This window comes from Diorhabda sublineata, chromosome 6 (assembly GCF_026230105.1).
Source record: "Diorhabda sublineata isolate icDioSubl1.1 chromosome 6, icDioSubl1.1, whole genome shotgun sequence".
In the NCBI taxonomy this organism is placed as follows: Eukaryota; Metazoa; Arthropoda; class Insecta; order Coleoptera; family Chrysomelidae; genus Diorhabda; species Diorhabda sublineata.
This window is the reverse complement of record NC_079479.1, coordinates 29,034,919-29,048,509: the sequence shown is the minus strand read 5'-3', so window position 1 is coordinate 29,048,509 and position 13,591 is coordinate 29,034,919. Positions and strand designations below refer to the sequence as shown.

Sequence of the window (13,591 nt, the reverse complement as noted above, 5' to 3'; positions counted from 1 at the left end):
GGTTTCCCCTGTAGGCCTATTCCACGATCTACTAGATTCCTTTTCGTTACTAAATAATGAATCAACTCTCATAACATTTAAAACGATTTTTATTTTTATAAAGAAATACGTAGGCAATAGAATACGAGTAGAATTTTACAAACAATTAGGAAACACTCTCGGTCTTCCACAGTGTGATTCCGTTAAAGTTTCATTTCGAAAAAAAAAAACAACCACTTCTTTATGAGCCAGGAATAAGAGTAGAAATGATTCCGTTTAGGTTTCTCTACGAAAAAAAAAAGAACGACCACATCTATTTGCATGAGGAAGACGGGAAGATAATCTTCAGGAAAATTGATCAAGTGACAGATTACAAAACAATCTGTATAGATATCACTGTAGTATGTCAAATGGATATAATGTCATTTCAAATATGGTCAGTTATTCATGTCAATTATTTCGTTGTATCTTTTCATGATTAATAAAGTATTATAAATACAAATTAGTTTATTGAACTAAATATATGAAGATTTTACAAAAAACTTTATCAATAATATACCATTAAACCAGATTCATCAATAAGTATCATTAAATGACAAAAATCAATATTTTTTCAAGAAATACATAAATGCCCAGGCATTTTTGTATTTTGGTCATATCCTCGGACATTTTTGCAAGGTATATGCCCCAACTTGAATCTGTATATAAAGATCTTTCTTCAACCCGCACTTGTTGGTTAATTATAAGTTAAGTGTACCATAAACTAAAATATCGTGTATCAGAGTTGAAAGAATGGTTACTGTTGCTTTGAAGTTCCAACATTTTTTCTTCGCATTTTAGTTTGTTTTTGATCATATTTTCGATTTAATAAATTATAAAATGGCTTGCAACACATTTTCACTGCATAGATCAGATTGATATGCTTTTTTATCTAAGGTAACTTCTTCATCTCTATGGATTTATTTAACAAAAATACTAATCTAACAAATCACTTTATAAAATTCTTTTGGTTAATTCAATTTTATCAGAGGCATTAACATTTTGTTGGTGCTAAGTTATATGCAGAGAGAATGACTGAGTTGATTATAGGTATCATTTGTTTTCTCAAGTATTTAGTTTAATATATGTTGAAATAATTAAACATACTAACAAAACATTTTTATTGAATTCTATATCTACCATCTATTATTTAAACCTATACAGTAAACCATCCGGGCATATTTTGTCTATCTTTGTTTTTATTTAAAAATTCTTGATAACCTTCTTTGGCTTGCTTCAAAGCTTTCTCATGATCTTCATGTTCCTTGTTTTCAATATTTTCAAATAAATCTGGAAATTGGAATTCTTCACCTTTCATCTAAAAATAATTTACTGATGGAGCATAAAAGTTGATTTATACAGTATACATTGTGGAACAGTCAAATGGAATAAATTGGTTGACAGGTCATTACATAAGTATATAATTAACACACTAAAAAAACTAGAATGCATACAAGGCAAATTAAAATTTCAAATTATAACATAAATTAGAACCACCCTAGATACACATATACCATAAATTTTTATGAATTGTTTGTTTGAGGCCCCAAGGGAAGCCAGACTTTTGACAATCTGCCACTTATGTTGAGATAATCCTTAATCTATTAAAAATTCAGCTTATCTACAGATTTCTCTAATTTGGTATTTGGCAGATAAAAGTGTAATAAGGAGATGTAAATATTAGTTGAAATACTTTAGGCACTCTTAGTTTGTTGGTAGGCAATAATAATAACCAAGAGTATATCCTAAAGAGGTCCTGTGAAGCTTTACCAGTGATGTTTAAAAAAATTTTATTATTATACTATTCAATTTATTATAATTGTCCCTATTCATCTTCTCTTCTTTCTTCCTCCATAATTACTTCTTTCCTCTTCTCTTTTATATTCTTCAAGGTTATATTTTTCTTTTCTTGTTGTTAAAGGAAAGCTGTTGATTGTGTCTGTATGATATTATCAGGTCCAGCTTAAAGTCTTCCCATGTATTTTTCTTTTCTTCCTTAATCATTTTTTGTGTGTGTTTTACACCCATAAGAGTTGATAGACATAAAGATTGAGTAAATAGAAGTGTTATAATCGTTTGGGTATTTACATTTTGTAAATTTGAATAAGTGAATGATCAATAGATTCATGTTTAATTTGGAAAAAAATATGAATATGATTATGTTTATTATGAAAGAGATAGATAGGCAGTACATCTAACTTACCAATGTTATATATGCATATTTAATATCATCATCCTTAATAACATATCCTTGAGTAGGTTCTCTTCGCGTTTTCGGCATATGAATTCTAGTTCGTACATCTGCACACTTTACGTTGTAAATTTTTTCCATATAGTTTTTAATATCATATTTAGTCATTTCCATTGAACATGAAAATACTACAACATTAGAAGGTTGGGCATGCGGAGGCCTCACAAGTTTCATCCAGAAATTTGGTAAAAAAACTCGTAATTGAGGCCCTCCTTTCTGATACAAAGGATACCTTAAATTAATAATTATTTAAATCTTATTAACAACAGTCTTCTAATACATATATGTGATTTAAATATTTTCTACAAAAAGAGACGTATACATGTAGCCATCCATCATTTGGAAGTGCAAATTACTTACCAACGAGTAGACATGTTTAAGCAAAATTAAATAGGGTGCACTTTTATTATATGAATTATAGATTCATGTTTTTTTGGCTATATTCTTCTTCTTTTTTAACGGTTTAAATGATATCGAGATACTTAGACTATACAGTCAGTTACTGTTCTGCTACTCTTCCTATTCTCACCAACAAAGCATCTATTAGAACTGACAACCAGTGGGAGTTTTCAATTCGCTTTCTTAAAAACGACAGCAATTTTTTGAAAATCGATTCTAATTAATGCGTTTCTATACTCTTCGCATATCATTTATCAAAAGGAAAGATAAATATTACTTTCTGATATTTACATGAATCGATCACGATTCCTTGGAAAGAAAAAGAATCATTTCTTCTCCTTTCTCAACAATTAAAATTATTTTTAATTCTCTTAAAACAAATGAAAACTATTAAGAGAATACAGAATCGTGTATAGTCCTTTAAGATCGTTTTGACGTGTTTGTGAAGCTCCTGGGAGACAAATAGTTTAAAATTTTTTTATCATGTTTAGGACGTTCCGACTAAGTAAAACCAATAAAAATTCACTTAAATTATCTTCCAATAAGTATGTTAGAATATAATTTAAGTAATAATTTTATTGGGTTTAATGTGATAATCATAAACTTTAGCAAATTGTCGTAAAATATAAAGACGATGTAATAAAATTAGTTGTTTTACCGAAAAAATCTGCGGGAAACCAGAAGAATAATTTTAATTTTACTTAGGGTTTGGTAAAAAAGTTCGTTATATTTTTTGGTTTATCCGCTGTTTGTCGTTTTCAGGTCCGCCAAATCTCCTCCGTAGACGTTTCCTACAACTGCTCTGCATACTGTAACGCTATTTCTAGAACTTTGTGTCCTTTGCTGTGTGAAACTACGTAAGCACTGAGAGTGAGGACTAGTGTCGGGTAGCTAGCGGAAGTGATGGGATTGACGGCGGGGTGGAATGCAGCGCTCAGAAACAAAGAGAAAGTCCGGTTGTCGTCCTGTCGCCTGGCACGCGAATACAGTGCGTACAGTTAAGAAAAGGATCGTGCACAGCCTACTATTGAAAATCATGTTATTCTACTGTAAATGACATTTGACTTTTGAAGCATTTTTGTAACGCACCACCAAATATTTCATTAACGCCGCAGAATATAATTTTACCATTCGTTGATATTTATGTCAACGCTCAAAACGACTCGTAATCCATTCCACTTGGGTTTACGATTTTATACGGGAATTTTTGTTCATAGACCTAATATTCAAAATAGAGAGAGCGCCGTAAGAGCTGATTCAAATGGCCCGAACTACTAATAGAGAGGGAAAGGACATCGGTATACTATTCTCTATTTATTTTTCCTTTATTTTGATTTGAAGTTTCTAGTGGTGGTAACAATAAAAGAAGATAACAAGTTTTGATTTTAATGGCGGGTAGAGAGAGATAGATAGTGGTAAACCAATGGTCTTTCTCTTTCTTCCAGTAGCTTTGGAGCTCACTTCAACTTTATAATATTATAACCCAGCAGAGGATTACTCCAGTGTCAGGAGTCCAGGAGAGTCTCTCGCGTCAGCTCAATACCAGTTTTGATTACATCGTTTTTGGATTTGGTATTCATATATTGATATAAATAAATGAAAATCAATATGAAATTTATTAAATTTATGGGTTGAACCTCAACGTTTCCGGCTCCTTTTTGAAGCTATTGTCAATAACAAGGTTTCAATCTGGTCACTTCGTGTGTCAGCGTATTATGAATTGCTTGGACCTAATCTAACTGTTTCATGATCTGAATAAAATATTTCATAAGATGCCATAGTTGTTAATTAGCACTCTTGACCGAACCTAACTCGTCCAAGACGCATCCTTCGAAGAACTATGCAATCCGTAAAGTACTTCCATCACCCATCCCACCCGCCATGTCCAACGAGGTCGGTAGCCTTTAATATTTTCCACTGATCTTTCTACTTTTCTATGGTTATTTTATTCAAAGTAGTGCTACACATTAAAATTCAATTTTTTTCTGTTAGACTGTCTCAGTAGGGCTTGAATATTGGTTGTGCGGTATATTTATATCTTCTTCAGTGGCGGAGTGTTGCGTCTTAAATGAATGCCATATATATATATATATATATATATAACAAATTATATACAATGATTAACATGTATGAATATAATATAATTTCGAAACAAAAATTTTTAGAAATTGAATGTAGTTAATTTGCGGAGTAAATGCTTGAATTTCAAATAAATTTCCCAGATTAAAGCCAGCTATGATCTAGTAAATTCACCTATTAATCTCATAGAACATGTGCTTTTGACAAATGACAGAAAATAATTATTTTGATCTTAGACAGATATATTTGTTGTGTGTAGTTTTGTTGAGCAAAAATGGCAGAGCCCGAATTAAATGTAGACAGTTTAATACAAAGGTTATTAGAAGGTAATTATTTCGATCTCAATGCTTAATATTTCATCATAAATCTATAAATGACAATATCCTTTCGCCTTGCATGATTTTTTAATAAGACGCTGTTACAAGAACTCAGCATTGAACTGTCATTTCCATATTTTGCACTCAATCTCTCAAAATACCCCAACTGTGAATAATTTCAATTCGTATTTAACTATTTTACTCAGTTAAGTTTATTATTTAAACGTTATTCTAGAATTTCATGTTGAATATTCGTGGGGGTATTTTATATTTAGATTACTAACATTTTTCTGATGGTTTAGGAGTAAAGGGGGTATACTTAAAATGCAATAGGAGAATTATCATTACGTTGAGAATAAACTAAAAATGAAAAATGTATTCTCATCAATCGAGCATAAAAAAATCGATTTATTTATTCATAATACTTCAAGTTCTTTATAATGTTTAATAATGAAAAATAATGTTTGAATTTGTACATTATTTAACTCTATTTAACATACATAGAGAATATTTTTTCACTGTTAATGACAAGTAATCTAGGTAATTTAACAAATATTAAAGTAAAATTAATCATTCCTTTGTCATATTTAGGATTATTTATTTATAATTTTTGTATGTGGTGTAGCTGAATTTTATCTTCACATCAGTCAATAAAAAAATTGTGTGACCTTTTTAAACTCATTTATGCATGGAAAAATAATAGACTACTTGATATAATTGTCAGGAAGTTGTTATTGATTCAATATACACTATGATAAAAGCTATATAATTGTGGAAGATTACATACAGCATATGTTCATTTTACGAAATTATTTTTAATTACATGTTGAAACTATTTCAATTGAAATTCTCAAATGAGATCATTTTTTAAATAGCACATTTTGTTTCTTAAATAGTGAAATATTCTTATGTATAACTAAAATTACATTCAAAATTCTGCGCAGCAATTTTATATTAATGCCATACTACTTTAGCTTTCTAAAATTTTAAGGTGATTAGACAAAGTTAATTACAGTTAAAGTGGTAGAACCAATGATGAACTCATTGATTTATTTCTTTTTACGTTTTATTCAACATTAGTTAAAATTTTATATTATGGTTAGTTAGTCCCACTATTATAATGTTCTAAAATCATCTTTAGTAAAATTAGACATATATTCAGTTATATTTATTATTGTTGTATTAACTCATATGTGACTTGCTAGGAATCATATATTTTTTATTTAGGATTATTTAGTAGAATCAGTTTATCTCTTATCTCGTCAATTAGGAATCTTTAGTCATAAATCATGATATATCTCTAATAATTACCAAACAAGATTTAAAAAAATTTAAATGTAATGAGTTCATACTTTTTTAAAATAAAAAGTGGTAGTATGAGCACACGCGGGCGAGAATAAGCTCGTCCTGCTAAATATACACCTCTAGATAAATCCACGGATGGATGTGAAACAAGACATTTCACCACTCCCCAGTCATCCAGACTGGTTAGGTTCATGTTATTTAGCGTTGCGGTTTCGTGTGTAGACTCCTTCCTCTCCCCTCTCCTATGGGAGATTCTGGGAGGTCTTCTTTTCTTGTTAAGGGTAATGTGAGTGTTTTCGTTGCCTTGGATAAACCCTTTCCAACCTTTTTCGACAAGAAAAGATCTAATTAGAGTGCTTCTTTGCCATCTTTACAGCTGTCCCCGATGTATAACTTGGTATTGGCTTATGAAGTATGAAGTTACTGTGTCGATGATTGACTCAGAAACCAAGGATCTTTTATCTTAATGATAGTTTTTAATAATTTCTTATTTTAGTCATTTATAACCATGACATACTAATCAGTCCCACTTTAGGGCTACTTTAGTTAGAATACAATTCACAAATGAGAGTTTATTTCCTCTTACAAAAGGTTTTTATGTATCTTGATTTCAAAAATAATTGTGATAAGAAAAAATGGCATCCTAAACAATTCTATAAATCTTTAAACAATGCATATAGCAGCAAATTTGAGTATATTTAAAATTATACCAAATCACAAGGATTCTATGTAATGAATACTGGTTTTATGCCAGATTTATTTAATAATATATCTATTTTGTAGTAAGGGGAATGCGCCCGGGAAAATCGGTGCATATGACTGAATCAGAAGTACGTGGTTTATGCTTGAAATCTCGAGAAATATTCTTGCAGCAACCCATTTTGCTCGAACTAGAAGCGCCGCTAAAGATTTGTGGAGATATCCACGGTCAATATACAGATTTATTGCGACTCTTTGAATACGGCGGATTTCCACCTGAAGCCAACTATCTATTTCTCGGGGATTATGTCGATCGCGGAAAGCAGTCCTTGGAAACCATTTGCTTGCTGCTCGCCTACAAGATTAAATATCCAGAGAATTTCTTTTTGCTCAGGGGCAACCATGAATGTGCATCTATCAACAGGATTTATGGGTTCTATGATGAATGTAAGTTCTATTATATTAACAAATATTTCAGTTTTATTTTATAGTATGAATGGGGTTTTCATTTTATTATTAACTAATTCCTTTGTAGGCGGATCAAATATCTTAGTTATTTTATGTTGATATTCGATGTTTTAAAATATATTTTCAAGTAAAACAAGTGTAAATTTACTCTACTAATAATACTTTCAGGTAAAAGAAGATTCAACATAAAATTATGGAAAACTTTTACCGATTGTTTCAATTGCTTGCCCATATCAGCTATTATTGACGAAAAGATATTTTGCTGCCATGGGGGATTAAGTCCTGACTTGCAAGGAATGGAACAGATCAGAAGAATAATGAGACCTACAGATGTACCTGACACAGGTAACAAAATATTTAGAGTGTCTAATATCTATATAGACTTGATTGATTCTATACAAATTTGCTTGGCTGAGATGGATAGAGATACATGGCATGAGACAAGCAAACGCTCTTATAGATTGAACTTGTGTGTCTGAAACCAAACTAAACAGGCGCAAAATCTGACTAGTGACTTTTAACCGGACACTGCCATCTAAGAACTTATCTCCATACCATGGGCATCATGGACGATCTGGAGTGCCGTTGGTGCACGGTGGAGGATGAAATTGCATACCATGTCATTTACTCACATGAGCGCGTCTTAAACTATTGGGCAATCCTCACAGATTGCCTAATGATATCAAAGGGTTCAAGCCAAAGCATCTGATGGACTTCTCAAAGGACATCAGCCTTTGTTAAAGTCAAGTGGGGCACAACGAGCCTATCTGAAGGCCTATGTGCTCAACGGCCGATTAGCCGCCCACAATGTAACTATGAACAATCTATACAAACTTTCATATTCCATATAATAGACTTTTCATAATTTTACATGTATTTATAGAGATTTTTATCGTAAGTTACTTTTTGTCCCCTTTCTTTGTGACATAATTCAACGAAATATGCTCCACAGCAAAGAATTTTATTAAAAAAAAAATAAAAAACTACAACCAATAAACATCCCCTACTATTTATATAAAATATGATATTTGTTTTTGTTCTTAAGGACTTTTATGCGATCTTCTATGGTCCGATCCGGATAAGGACGTCCAAGGTTGGGGCGAAAACGATCGAGGTGTTTCGTTTACTTTTGGCGCTGACGTAGTAAGCAAATTCCTGAACAGACACGATTTAGATCTGATTTGTCGAGCCCATCAAGTCGTCGAAGACGGTTATGAATTTTTCGCCAAAAGGCAACTAGTCACATTATTTTCAGCTCCCAATTATTGCGGCGAATTCGATAATGCAGGAGGAATGATGAGTGTCGATGAGACTCTTATGTGTTCGTTCCAAGTAAGTCAATGATATTATTCCATCCATGCCAATATAATTTTCTTTAACTTTTTAGTAAATGATAATTCTAACTATTATATAAACATGTTGTATATGAACATATTGATAAGTATCGAGACAACCAGCTAATGCCTCCAACTATTAAAAGACTATTAATAGCGTCTTATACGCGTGCGTAACTATATGACACAAATTGAGTCGCTTTTACAAAAATCGCCGTTTCGATAATTCTCTGTTGTTTCCAAAAAGACTGCCAAAATCGCTGGATTCACATTTCGAATCACTTGTTCTCTGATTAACTCAAAATTTAAAATTGTTTAAATAAATGTCTTAACTTCAGTTTGGAACATCACAGGTCAGGGTTGAATAAAGAAAATTATTTTTTTTATATATAAATAAAAATTGGTTATTATGTGTCAATTTTTTAAAAACGTGTATTTCATATATATATATATATATATATATATATATTTTATTGTAGATTCTCAAACCATCTGAGAAAAAAGCTAAATACCAGTACCAAGGAATAAATTCCGGCCGTCCGTCGACACCTCAACGAAATCCCCCACCAAATAAGAAGAAGTAGAGTTTAAATACACTAATAAATTATTTTTACTCTACATAATTTACCTCTCCTTTTCCATATACTATTTTTTTTAATAATTTAATCTGTAGATGCATTTGTAAAGATTAATTTCTCAATTGATTGCTCCCACAGTACAGAAATAGAAAAATGGTCTAATGGAGTCAGGAATATTGTATATTATTTAATGTTTATTATAATTTATATTGTATGACTGATTTTCTTTTCACTTAGCGGACTGAATTGCTTTGTATTATTTTTGTTATTTCGTTTTTTTTTTATTTTCTGTTGTCATACATCAGATATAAAACAAAATTACTTCAAAATTAATTGAAATGGCAAAATTGAGAATATCTGATGTCTGACAATATTATGTACATAAGTGTTTGCTGTACCAATGATGATGAATTATGATCATGAGGTTAATCTTAGGGTCAATACTTAATTGAGGATTTCTATATAAGATTTCTTGAAATTTTAACATTATTTTTGTATCCAGTGTGAAAATTGAAGCAATATTTTAATTGGAAGCTTATCAAATTGGTGTGCATAGTGCAATAAATCAATTAAATTCAAGATATCTTGTATATAATCTAACGATTGGAGTTGCATTTTTAAAAAAAATTTTGCCCTCTATAATTAACAGTATTGTATAAAATTTCTTAGTTTGGTATACCTTAAGGTTGGTATATATGCATTTTGTCAGTTGTTGATCATAACTTTTTGCTTTTCAATCAAATCTCCATTCGATAGTATATTAGAGCTTCAAAAGTTTTAGGCGTCAAGTAGGTTTTTTCTTTTCAATTTATTATATTACAGGAAATGGTACAAATGAAAAAAGTTTATTGAATAAATGATGCTTTAGAAATTCTTGTTAATTTTTAAAAATGTATTTTACTTAATTTTCAAATTAAAATGATCAATGGGTGAGTACAATTTTGCTTCACCATTTAATGAAGCAATATTAAAGTCTTGTGTATTTAACAATTGAATCGATTAAGGATCGGAACTAGTTACGATATCTTCAGTTTTGAGGACACACAAAAAATTTGTATGTTGTGATTAGACTGTCATTTTCTAGTTGTATCACTTTGATACACAGTGCTTACAGCTGATCTATAAATCCCAAACCTTTTCATTAATTCAGAATATGAGATGGCTCTAGCTGCCAGAGATCTTAATATTCTATTTCATACACTTCCAGGTATAATGCTCTCTAGTTCCACAATCTCATACTACAATTCAGCATCTTCAGATATCCATTGAGGAGACAAAGTCCTGAAACTTTTAGTATGCATATATTGTTTTTGCCTGGGTTAATCCCTTCTACAAATCTATAATTTCCCAGGATTATCCTTGCCTGCCTCAACCCCAGTAGAGTATTCCAGAAACTGGTTTTCAGAAATCAACCTTTTCCAGTTTTCTAACTATTGTTTTGTAGATGATTCCCTAAAAGGGTGAAGGTTTTAGGGTTTATCTGCCACTCCAATGTGCTCTGGAACCCATTGGAGGGATTAAAATACATAATCCATCTTATTTTCGGCAGTAACAATAATGGTTTTATAATTATTTTGAAATCATTGACTTGTTTCTTTCTTTACTCAATTAGATCGAGGATAGGATCTACTTTATTCATATTAATTATTATTAATTTCGTTCTTTAAGATTACTTTTTTCATTGCCTTACCCATTGCGAACGTTGGCTGTTCTTATCTTATTTACTGCGTTTCTAATCAGATCAAACAGACACTTGAAATCGATGGCTATGCAACCATGAATGCTGTCTTCTCCCTAGTCCCCTCTTACTATACACTATTTGTCATGTCTTAGTATGTGGCCAAAATACTCCAATTTCCGTTTTTTTACTGTAAAGACGACTTCCTTCTCTTTCCCTAGTCTCTGCATAACTTCCATGTTGGTGATGTGCTCCGTCCAGGATATTTTCATAATACGCCGATATACTCACATTTCGAAGGATCCAGTATTTTTAAAGTAGCCTCGGTTGTGCTCCAAGCTTCTACGTCATAGAACAAAATAGAAAATATGTAGCATCTGATTAGTCTTCATTTTAGTTGTAAAGAAATATCTTTGCTGGTAAATAGTTTCTTCATGTTATTAAACGCAGCTCGAGCTCTTTCTACCCGTTGATCATATTTCTGCTGGTCCCATTTCGTATTTACTATGGATCCTAGATATGTATACGTTTCAACACGATCTATGTCTTGACCGTTTATCGTTATTAGACGCACTGGAAGATATTCACTTTTGCTAATAATATGTTTTGCCAGTGCTTTTCCTCGTATCTTCAATATTAAATTCTTTCTCGTTAAGAAAATAGGGATTTATGTCTGGCAAGTAAAAATTTGGTCTCATTTGTTAAGAACACCCCGAAGAACGTTCTAGTTGTTATTACAAGTTGTAAATATAACTTAAGCGTTTTATCATTTTAAGAAGGCGTCTGGAAAACCACGGAAAGGTGAGTTAAAACTAATGAATAGCCAATTCTATGGTGGGGTTTCCAAAAAACTTGTCACTCACTTTTTGGTAAACAATTTTTTCCTTCAAATTCTTATTATCATGAACATGACAACAGTTTTTGTCAAACAATTTTATTTATTAATAATATAACAGCTTCACAAAGCATCGGGAACCTAACTATTATATGTTTTTATGGTTATTTTTTGTTATTACTCTTTCAGTTCTTCATACTTCATCTATCAAGCTGACCTCACAAATATATTGGAACGATGACGGGCATTAAAGAGATCATTTGATGACAAATAGAAATTTCAATCAAATTGGCCATTGCACTAACAGGTGTATGAGCTGTTGCATTGTTTTGATGAAACAACACTTTCTTAGCCGTTTTTGCTTGATTTTTTCGCCTAATCGTTGCAATAATTTCGCATAATACTCGCCGTTGATGGTTTTTTCCTTTGCCAAGATGGTCAATGGAAATGATCCCACCGACGCCATGACCTGCCTGCAGATGGAACGGTCTTTTCCTTCTTTGGGGCCAGCTCTCCTTTTTTCAGTCCATTGTTATGATTGTTCTTTTGTTTCGGGTGTGAAGTGATGGACCCACATTTCATCCATGGTTACCGTCATCTATAGGTCACGCCAGGTACTTATGGGACCATCCTCATACTCCAAAAATTATTTGATACGAACACGTATGTACTGTACCAAGATTGGGCGATTAATGTTGGTGTCAAGCATAGAAAACGTCACTGTTTATCTTATAATGTGAAGGTAGCATGGATCAAGCGTGGAAAAGTCCGGGCGACCCTAACCTAACGGTCATTCCTCTAAACTTACCTGTGTGTAAAATACTTGGGATGAATCATTCCTTGACCATTAATAGAAGCATGATATTAGAGCAGTACACAGTGATTGTCTTCACCTCATCATCCTCATCTTTTACTGGAAGTCAATCATTAAGCGCAGTCAATCATAATTAAAAAACTTGAGCGTCTAAATAACATTCTGTATATATACTCTGCATGAATGGAAATTTCAAATTGACAATTTTGTTTTAGAATTTTTCTTCGCATGGGAGTGAGTTTTTTTTTGTTCTTTTCGCGTACAAATATTTTACATTTAATATTTTACTATATAGAGTATAAGAGTAGATTTAATATAAGAAATATATATCTATATTAATAAAGCGCTGTTTTTCTTTCCTGTTACTGTACCTCAAACGATAATGTCATGAAAGTTTGCACAATTTTCATATAGTGTATTTCAAAAAAGGTGACATTAGGATAGGTAGGAAACTAAAAACTGGGGTTTGATTACAAAAAATTTCCTCAACGCCTTCCGCATTCATGATAAAAAGTGTTGTAACATGCCATCAAATATTTTAATATTTCTTAGTTTAGTACTTTTTGATTTATTTATTCTAACGTTCAAGTTTTTGAAGATAATTAATTTGTTATCGACCTCCCAATTCATTCGAAGAATTCAATAAAACCTCATTGTCGTTTCTAAAACGTCTTATATCCATATTGTACTGTGATTGCATGAGATGTCATATTCAACAACGAACTGACCGTATGGATAAAAGAAGAGATAGAATCTTACTGGAAAAATGCTCCACGTCTAAGACAATCAAAAATATTCATAACCATATCAGTTAGG

General features: G+C 31.6%; 2 protein-coding genes across 2 annotated transcripts; one reads left to right on the top strand and one right to left on the bottom strand.

Moving 5' to 3' along the window:
• Positions 1–468: 468 nt before the first annotated feature.
• LOC130445206 (39S ribosomal protein L23, mitochondrial) lies at positions 469–2,802 on the bottom strand. The gene is made up of 3 exons (XM_056780750.1): positions 2,630–2,802; positions 2,222–2,501; positions 469–1,336 (listed from the first exon to the last, which is right to left on the bottom strand). The coding sequence occupies exons 1-3, from the start codon at positions 2,641–2,643 to the stop codon at positions 1,175–1,177; spliced, it is 456 nt and encodes a 151-aa protein (XP_056636728.1). The 5' UTR covers positions 2,644–2,802; the 3' UTR covers positions 469–1,174.
• A 2,150-nt stretch (positions 2,803–4,952) lies between these two features.
• On the top strand, positions 4,953–13,118 carry LOC130445052 (serine/threonine-protein phosphatase PP1-beta catalytic subunit). The gene is made up of 5 exons (XM_056780538.1): positions 4,953–5,073; positions 7,153–7,515; positions 7,705–7,881; positions 8,582–8,868; positions 9,350–13,118. The coding sequence occupies exons 1-5, from the start codon at positions 5,022–5,024 to the stop codon at positions 9,452–9,454; spliced, it is 984 nt and encodes a 327-aa protein (XP_056636516.1). The 5' UTR covers positions 4,953–5,021; the 3' UTR covers positions 9,455–13,118.
• The last annotated feature ends 473 nt before the right edge of the window (positions 13,119–13,591 follow it).

What these genes read in the sequence shown, in the direction of transcription:
- LOC130445206 (XM_056780750.1), bottom strand. An exon ending in AATATGCATATATAACATTG is followed by an intron (nt 1,337 to 2,221) that starts GTAAGTTAGATG and finishes AATTATTTTTAG; the next exon opens with ATGAAAGGTGAAGAATTCCA.
- LOC130445052 (XM_056780538.1), top strand. Translation starts at nt 5,022, where the DNA reads ATGGCAGAGCCCGAATTAAATGTAGACAGTTTAATACAAAGGTTATTA. An exon ending in AATACAAAGGTTATTAGAAG is followed by an intron (nt 5,074 to 7,152) that starts GTAATTATTTCG and finishes TCTATTTTGTAG; the next exon opens with TAAGGGGAATGCGCCCGGGA. An exon ending in CTCTTATGTGTTCGTTCCAA is followed by an intron (nt 8,869 to 9,349) that starts GTAAGTCAATGA and finishes ATTTTATTGTAG; the next exon opens with ATTCTCAAACCATCTGAGAA.